The sequence below is a fragment of the Piliocolobus tephrosceles genome, chromosome 18 (assembly GCF_002776525.5).
Source record: "Piliocolobus tephrosceles isolate RC106 chromosome 18, ASM277652v3, whole genome shotgun sequence".
Classification (NCBI taxonomy): Eukaryota; Metazoa; Chordata; class Mammalia; order Primates; family Cercopithecidae; genus Piliocolobus; species Piliocolobus tephrosceles.
The window spans coordinates 50,026,933-50,036,073 of NC_045451.1; the positions used below are offsets into that span (position 1 = coordinate 50,026,933).

General features: G+C 41.9%; 1 protein-coding gene across 2 annotated transcripts in view; it reads left to right on the forward strand.

Annotated features, from left to right (window-relative positions):
• GAREM1 (GRB2 associated regulator of MAPK1 subtype 1) overlaps positions 1 to 4,355 on the forward strand; it is a 197,154-nt gene extending 192,799 nt beyond the window's left edge. The window contains exons 5-6 of one of the 2 annotated variants that reach the window (XM_023207736.1): positions 1,490 to 1,656; positions 3,108 to 4,355. In XM_023207736.1, coding sequence (XP_023063504.1) covers positions 1,490 to 1,656; positions 3,108 to 4,002 — 1,062 coding nt within the window. In that variant the 3' untranslated portion in view covers positions 4,003 to 4,355. Of the gene's footprint in view, positions 1 to 1,489; positions 1,657 to 3,104 lie in introns of both variants that reach the window. The other variant, XM_023207735.1, reaches the window with a different exon arrangement.
• The last annotated feature ends 4,786 nt before the right edge of the window (positions 4,356 to 9,141 follow it).

Below are 9,141 nucleotides of genomic sequence, written 5' to 3' on the forward strand. Positions count from 1 at the left end.
TTGGTGGGGACATAGCCTAAAAGTATACCGGGAGAGCATTTCAAAGCATAGCATTTTTGACAGAGTCAGAATTGGCTCTATTGATATTTTTACCGCTATACCTCAGGGTAGACTAGCAGAGCCAGGTATAAACTGCCCCCTGCTGCCTGACACGGAGAAGTACGTGATTATATTCATTGGTAATTATATTCTGAAATGTCTGCAAGGAATGGAAAGCAAATTAGGGGAACAGCAGGCAGTCTCAGAGAAGCCATGGACATCACAGATCAGCTAGATCCTCTCCAGTGTGAAGACAAAGGAAAGGTGAGAGAACTAGAAGCAGCTCTTTTAAAAAGTACTTTCCGGATGTAGAGAGCTGCTTCATTACTCCTTCTGCAACCTTGTCAGTGAGTGTGGACCACGGTCCAGTAGCATCAGTATCACCTGGGATCTTGTTAGAAATGCAGATTCTCAGGCCCCACCCTGTGTCAACAGAATCAAAATCTGCATTTTAAACAAGATCCTCCGGTGATACTCACATTTACATTTCAGAAGCCCTTGCCGGGCAGGTGCAGTATCTCATACCTGTAATCCCAGCACTTTGGGAGACCCAGGCAAGTGGATGACTTGAGATCAGGAGTTCAAGATCAGCCTGGCCAACATGTTCAAACCCCGACTCTACTCCAAATACAAAAATTAGCCGGGCGTGGTGGCAGGTGTCTGTAATCTCAGCTACTCAGGAGGCTGAGGCAGGAGAATCGCTTGAACTCGGGAAGCGGATGTTGCAGTGAGCCACGATGGTGCCACTGCACTCCAGCATGGGCAACAGAAACTTCTTCTCTACTGAAAATATGAAAAATTAGTCAGGTGTGCTCTTGGGAGGGTGATGTGGGAGGATCAGCCAAGCCCAGGAAGCAGAGGTTGCAGTGAGCTGAGCCAAGATTGTGCCACTGCATTCCAACCTGGACAACGGTGAGACTCCATCTCAAAAAAAAAAAAATTTCCCTGCATATTACTTCAGAAGGAACTTTAGCCCTGGACCAGGTCCAGGGTTCTCTAAGGTTTGGATCAAATTGAATTCAGCTTGAACAGTGAAAAAAACACAACCTAATAGAAGAGATGAATCGTCAAGTTAAATTTGTGAAGGCCTTATGTTCTTATTTTCTTAATACTTCCTTTTTATCCATCCTCACACTAGCTCTTTAACCATTGGTACTTTAACTTGCCATATTTCATATTACTTTCTGTATTTCAGTAGCAGCCAGCATTTGCGAAGCAGTTTCTTTCAAAAATCATTCTGTCCCAGCAAGTGTATGACAGGCGTCTGATTTGCTCTCTGGCAGCCTCTGTGCTTCCCATCATTCTTGTTTACTTCAGTCTTCTCTCTGCCATGCTTACACCCTGCTGTTATGGTTTAAGAGTAGTGACTTGAGCAAGTCTGCAGGATTGAGCTGGCCCCCAGTGGCATTGTCAGTCTGTTGCTAACCTGGAGTGTTCTTTTCTGCGCCAGGTCAGAGAAGAATGCCGGCTCCTGAACGCCCCACCTGTTCCACCCCGAAGCGCAAAGCCTTTGTCCACCAGTCCCTCCATCCCTCCTCGCACAGTCAAGCCAGCGCGGCAACAGACTCGCTCTCCCAGCCCCACCTTGTCCTACTATTCTTCAGGGCTACACAACATGTAAGTCTTCTTGCCAGGCCCCGCTGCACGCTTATCTTCTCATCCAGCAGTTCATGGGTTCTTGAGAGCATTTTCAGGGTAGCCCTAACTGAGGCAGGGTGGTGGGAGAGGAAATGGCTTTTTAGTTTTTTAAATAATTTCACTGGGTGAGCATGCTGGGGCCCCTTAGCTAGGATGGAAGAGCCAGTGTGTCGTGGGAAGAAAAGATGCCACATCAATCTGAGAAATTCAGAGGTAAAGGCCAACTAGATTCTCCTGGAAACACCGCGGGGGCTGCCGTCAGTTCTCACAGATCAGCATCTAGTTCTTTCCACTTTGACTTTGACACGAGCAGATAGTACCTTCAGCAGACAGCACCTTCAACCAGGACCTGAAATGAAAAGGGTCCCATTGGCTGTCTACTCTGAATTCCCATCCAGACAGGAGTCCCCTTTTGACCATCAGTGTTGGGTAGTCGTTTCCTTTTGCCTGGATACTTCCAGTGTTCCGAGCTCATTCTTCTACAACACAGCTCATTCCATTGTTGGCAAGTAGCAATACTTTACAAAAAAAACTTTTATTATATTGAGTTGAAATCAATCTCTATGTAACTTTCAATCATTTCTTAGGTCTAAAGAAACAAAAATAGGTCCATCCCATATCTCTTTGTCGACTCATGAAAATTCCGAGTCAGCCAGGATAGAAGTCTTCTCTTCTCCAGAAGAAACATCCTTGCCTCCCTCTGCTGCTTCCCTGACATCACTGTCAGGCCCCTCACCGGCCTGCTCACCCTCCTTTGAGCACACTCTAGTTTCATGTTGCTCTTAAAACATGGCCCCCCCAGAGCCTAATCCACCACTCCACATGTGCTCGTTACAGTTTAAAGTAGCTCCGTTTGCAGGTATTTTTTGTTCTCTGGACATTTAAATCCTTGTGCTAATGTTACTCGATTGTTCAGAAACTAAGGCAAGGATTAGCATTTTATTTGAAGCATTTCCTCCTACCTCAGACTTTTGGATGGAAATAGAGTCACGGGTGATGTGATGCCATCATGTCACTGTAGCACAAGCATGGCAAGCATGCACCACCCATTTACTATTCTCTCACTCTACCCTCGCTCACTGCAGACATCATTCATCAATCATGGCACCTGTTGGTGCAGAGCCTACACATGACTTAATTTTTCTCATCATAAAGACCCAGGCACCTATTAACAATGATTTTCTTACTAGCTGAAATACTTATTTTATCTCCACTGTAGCATTTTAAATCATTAGGTACATATCTACAATTACCAATGTATTTTATTAAAGATTCTTTAAAAAAAAAAACCAGTGAAGTTAGCAGGAACTTTATTGAATTCAAAACTAACTGCACTTTTCTATTCAGCAGTAACATCTATAAATAACAAAAGCCTTGGGATTTGGCTTTTTTCTTGTAACTGATTTCTTTGTGTGTTTGCTTTTAAGCAGCGTCACTAAAACTGACACAAGTCCTTCTGAAAGTGCTCCTGTTTCCTGCTATCCATGTAACCGAGTGAAAACTGATTCTGTGGACCTGAAATCCCCATTTGGAAGTCCTTCTGCTGAAGCTGTGTCCTCTCGGCTCTCATGGCCTAATCATTATTTGGGAGCATCAGAGAGCCAGACCAGGAGTGACTTCCTTCTGGATCCAAGCAGGAGTTATAGTTACCCTAGACAAAAGACGCCAGGCACACCAAAGAGAAACTGCCCAGCACCTTTTGATTTTGATGGCTGTGAGCTCTTCTCCAGTCCCTCTAGCTCAGTCACTGCAGAATTCGGTAGCAGCGTCTCTGGTTGTCCCAAGTCAGCCAGCTACTCTCTGGAGAGTACAGATGTGAAAACTCTTGCAGCTGGCGTGACAAAGCAGAGTACTTCATGCCCTGCCTTACCCCCCAGGGCTCCAAAACTAGTAGAAGAGAAAGTCGCCTCTGAAACATCTCCTTTGCCTCTGAAAATTGATGGTGCTGAGGAAGACCCCAAGTCTGGGTCACCAGATCTCTCTGAGGACCAGTATTTTGTTAAAAAGGGCATGCAGGACATCTTCTCTGCCTCCTACCCTTTCTCATCTCCGCTCCACCTCCAGCTGGCCCCCAGATCCTGTGGCGACGGTTCCCCGTGGCAGCCACCGGCTGACTTATCAGGACTCTCTATAGAGGAAGTGGCCAAGTCACTACGGTTCATTGGTTTGTCCGAAGATGTCATATCATTCTTTGTTACTGAAAAGATTGATGGGAACCTGCTTGTTCAGCTAACGGAAGAAATCCTCTCAGAGGATTTCAAATTGAGCAAACTGCAGGTGAAGAAGATAATGCAGTTCATTAATGGCTGGAGGCCCAAAATATAGCCAAATAACCCTCAGCCAGCATGGAACAAAACTGATCAATGCGTGTGCTAGAAGGGGTGGGCTGGGACACAATTTCATGTTTTTGCACTAAAAACCTTCTCTGTAAATAGGGATAAGAGAAATTCTTACTATGCAGATTACGTTTTTGAATGGTGAACAGGCTATTTTGTACATCAATAAAAATGCTGTACAGAACACTTGGAGGTGTGCCTTGTACGTCACTCAACAAACACTCAGCGGCTGCTAACAGAAAAAAGGCATGTGCAGAGAAGTCATTCTTACCCAAGTAGGTTTATGCGAGAAGGTATGATATTTATTACAAAACAGCCAAAGCTGAAAGACATAAAAATCTTAAAAAAAAAAAAAAAAAGAACACTTTGAACAACAATTCCCTTCCTTCGGGAGGGTTGACTTTAGACAATTAACTGTGTTCTGTGCTCCGTCGTTCAGATTGCTTCATGCTAATTGTTTTACTCTTGTGCCTGCAAATGTTAGTGATATGAATTGACACTTTAATGTTATATGCTTGGTGGGGATCTTTTTATGGCAAGGCATTTTCCAAAAGTCATGTGTTGATAAAGGGATATATGTTGTCCTTAGAAATCACACAAATCATGACCACAATAATTTATCTGTAACTGCTGCTAATTTTACTGAGCAGAGAAAAAAATAATATACATATATAAACATGTATAGATGCATACACAATACACCTGGATATGTTTTACACATAATTTTGATTCTGATATTTTAGGTAACATCCGTTCACTTTTAAATAATCCGTTGAGGTTTGGGGACTGTTACCTACATTGATTCTCTTAGGAATAGTGGACAGAATGACTCCAGAGATTCTCAGAACCCTGTCACTTGAAGCTCAGTCTTATTTGGGTTCATCACTGAAAACTTAGAACAAGTCAGTAAAGAGTCCTGTATTGAAGGATTAAGTTTGAGTTTAAGCCCACTCACTGCAGGGCTGGTTTTTGCATGTAATACTCCCATGACATCTGGGGAAATGACAGTTTCTGTTGAATTATAATTCTCGGGTTTGAGGGTCTCCTTCCCCGGGTGTCTGATGACGAGAGGTCTGAAGAGCATTTGTCAGCATGCATTAGCCTTTCTCAACCTTCATGCTTTACGAGAGCTCAGAAATCAGACACACTAGCCTTTCTTATTATATATGCCACATCTGTTGAATATTTTTAAAATACCAAGAAGAGGACTTGTTTATTTCCTAAACCACTTCTTCCCTCTCTTTCAAAGAAAATACATTGTTACCATACTTTTACATTAGTCTCAGAATTTTTGCTAAATATGATTAAGTATTCCAAAATATAATGGCATCATCATTGTTCTTTTTTAGAGAATATACATCTGAGGATTGCGTTAGTTCTCAGAGCAAGGCATCATCTACCCCCCTGCACCCCATAGTCTGGCCCCAGATTCCAGACGTGCGGACAGCCCATGACCGAGGTGCACACCATGCCCTCTTGAATAGGAAAGTCAGCCAGCGAGGCAGCAGCAAAACTTGCAGGATGGACTTACATCTTGTCATCTCTTCCTGCTACCAAAATAAAAAAAATAAATTGAAAGACAAGACCCACCAGTCTAGTTTTGTAGACCTGTGAAACTTGTCTCTATTTCTTGGCATTAGAAGAAAGATACTTTTAATCCATATCATGATTTAGAGTTGAGGTGAATTGATACCTAATTTTCCATGTTAGATCTAATTTTCCATCTTAGATCTCCTTTATCAAAAAAAGTATTTTTTTCTCCTAACATGTCTCCCAAAATGTAAATATTATAGGCAAAAAGGATACCCTGTAAAATTCTCACACTGGAGCACCTCTTCAAAAGTCACTGACAGGTGGATGAGGAAGTGTCTGGTACTGCGCTCACAGGACTTGAGGCCCATGAGGCTTTCGTATTCTGAAAGCATCCTTCTGTGTGAGGGGGACTGCCTCCCTCAGGAAAGTAAATCTCTCAGAACTTCTTTTTAAAATAAAAACAGACAAGATGCAGTTACTAAGCTGCAAGTTTTCATTGGCAAACCTAGCTGAATCCGTTTTAAAATACTTAACACTCAGACACAATTCTCAAATTCAGGAAGAAGGAACAGGGTTGGTTTGAGTTTACTATGAAGGTTGCCTCACAAAAACAACTGACTCCTTTTAGTGTTTTTTGTTTTTATTTTTCTTTTTGTAAAAACTTTACACGAAATAGGGTTTTAAATTCTTTTTGCTTGTTTGGGACTTGGCGTATTTTTGTCAAGTTTATATTGATTCGCAATGTGGAGACTCCTTGAGGGCAGGGACTGTGGCCTTTGGTTCTCTTATGCATGAAACAGTCTAGGATCACTCTGCAGTGCTGAGTAAAAGACACAGCCCCTGCCCTCTTGGAGATCATACTGTTTATATTTGAAATATCAGTTGCTAAGAGTATGTATGTGTGGGGAAGAAAGATGTGAAGTCCTCTGGGCAGCTGGGTATATGGAGAATTACATGTGTCCTGTCTTTAAAATATCAGCCTCTATTAAGGGGTACAGAACACCCCAAGATCACTAAAACTTGGAATGTGTTGGAGGCAGAAAGTATCTCTCTCACTGCCTAGTGGTGTTGTTTTTCGTTTTGTTTGTTTTGTTTTTTTTTTTTTTACTGACCTGGAATTCTTTTAATTGTAATAAATATCTTCTGTCATCTCTAAAAGCCACAAATAAATGAAATTGCCATTCCTAAGCTGAGCACCTGTCTATGAAGGACCTTGGTGCCCTGACTAGACAAAGCATTCATAGCTCCAAGAGAATCCTGACAAGACAGGCAAAGCAGGGATAATAAGGAGACAGCAGAAAAGTGACGCCCAGAGATCCACACACACAACCTTTCTAACCAACCAGGTCAAGGCTTATCATCTTATCTCCTCTGGCAGGTCCCCTATATTCGAAAGAGAGGAAGTGTCTGTCTAAACAAGACCCTTTTGGGTCCTTAGATTCATGGCAAAAATCATCATGGCCCCCATCAGAAAAGAAAATCAGCAATAAACCAAGCCAAGCAGCTAAAATGTATAATGTGGACCTGACTCATGTTGGGAGGCAGAATTCAAACACTCACAGATCAGTCTTGCAAGTTTTCTCTTCTTTAAGTTGAGCTGCTCAACTTTATGAACTGTGAAATTTACTTACATTCTTTCAACCCACATACATCATTGCAGTTTATGAAGTTGCAGCGGACTGCCCATTCAGCTAAATTGCAGTGTTTATTCTTGTCTCATGTCGAAATACAACAATCTTATAGGAAATATTATGACAGTCCATTCCAACTGTTTTCAGACACATGCATAAACAGTCTCTGCTCACATTCCACAGCCACCTGCATGTTATCCGTACAGCTCCCTGAGAAGTCCAGAGATGGGAGGCGGGGTGTGGAAGGATGGAGGGTCCTTCATTTTCTAAACACTTTGTATAAGTCACTACTCATCGTGCCTAGCAAGTATAAGATTAACATTTTGAATAACAAACTGGAAAACAAATAATCCTCTGAAGAACCTAGTGAACTGTTCAAAGGAAATTTTAATTTCAGTCTACCGGAAAAGTTAAATCTGTTGTTGGACGTAGGAGGTTTTCAGAAACATGCCTCTTTTATCAATTTCCACTATCTTTCAAGTTACCTAAAGGCACCAGGCTGCTTGAGCAAGAAGAATAAAAGGCCTAGAGTGCACATTATGTGAAGTAGAGCTTTTAGATTGTGGGATTGTAATAATATGGTATGCTCATGGTCGCATCATGTTAAATCACACCGTTCAGTCTTCAAAACTTGGTGTTTCAAAATGTATCTCATTGTGATAGCCAGAAACAAGGAATAAACGTGATTTCAGTTTAAACTATATACAAATATCTTCTGTAATTTTGCTGCTCTAATTTTTAGGCTATAAATTTTGTAATAGAGCTTATCAGATTGCGAATTTCCTTTGTTTACAATCTCATGTAGTAGGGCTCAGATAATTTCTTAGCTATAGCTATAAACCTTTTCTCCCACTCTCATATTAAGTTTCATTTAAAATATTTAAGCTAAGCCTAAAAATTGAAATCAGTTAAGAATTTGGAGAGTTTATCTTAAATGGAAATGGTGTATTCTTTTCAAAGAATTTTGTAACCGTCTTTACAGTTTCTTTGCTTGGAAAACTTGGGTTGTTAACTATCAGTTAACAGTTGCATTACTTTCCAAAACATTATCTAATGGGCCCAATGTGTACCTCAAGATAAACACAGTATGTTATGTCTAAAAATTTCATTGTCTGTTGATTTAAATGGTTCTGAGATGTCTCTAATAAAGAAATTTTCAAAGTTGCTTTTCTTGCAGTTGTTCCTCAGTGGTCAGACCTAGTGCATAGTTTTCCAAGGACTTGTTTCCCATCCTCACTTAGGAGTAGGCAGTTTGGAGGGAGTCTCAATACTGGAGGCCCATTCTGTATTAATAAGAGATGGAAGACTGTGGCTATTGTGCGTAGTCAGAAGATGCAGGTAACTAGGTAACTTGATGGCGTACAGAGAATCCAGTACCTGTGTGGTCAGGAGATAGCACAGAAGATGAAATAGATGAACTGGTGAGAAAAAAAAAAAAAAAACTGGTCCAAAGATAGTTGTCTCAATTGATCGTTCACTGTCAGTTACAGATCAAACTCCTTGTTCTACTCTTTCCCCACTCCCTGCTGCACTTGACGGAGTCTCGCTCTATGGCCCAGGCTGGAGCGCAGTGGCTGGATCTCAGCTCACTACAAGCTCCGCCTCCCGGGTTTACGCCATTCTCCTGCCTCAGCCTCCCGAGTAGCTGGAACTACAGGCGCCCGCCACCACACCCGGCTAGTTTTTTGTATTTTTTAGTAGAGACGGGGTTTCACCGTGTTAACCAGGATGGTCTCGATCTCCTGACCTCGTGATCCGCCCGTCTTGGACTCCCAAAGTGCTGGGATTACAGGCTTGAGCCACCGCGCCCGGCCGACTAACTCTTAAAAACTAAATAAAAGTATACTTTTGAATGGGGGAAAGAAAGATAACATAAATTTATATCTCTTTGGCTTACATACAGTTTAACTTACATAACTAGCAAATAGCAGAGATGGCTGAGGTGATTAAAGAAAAATTGAGTG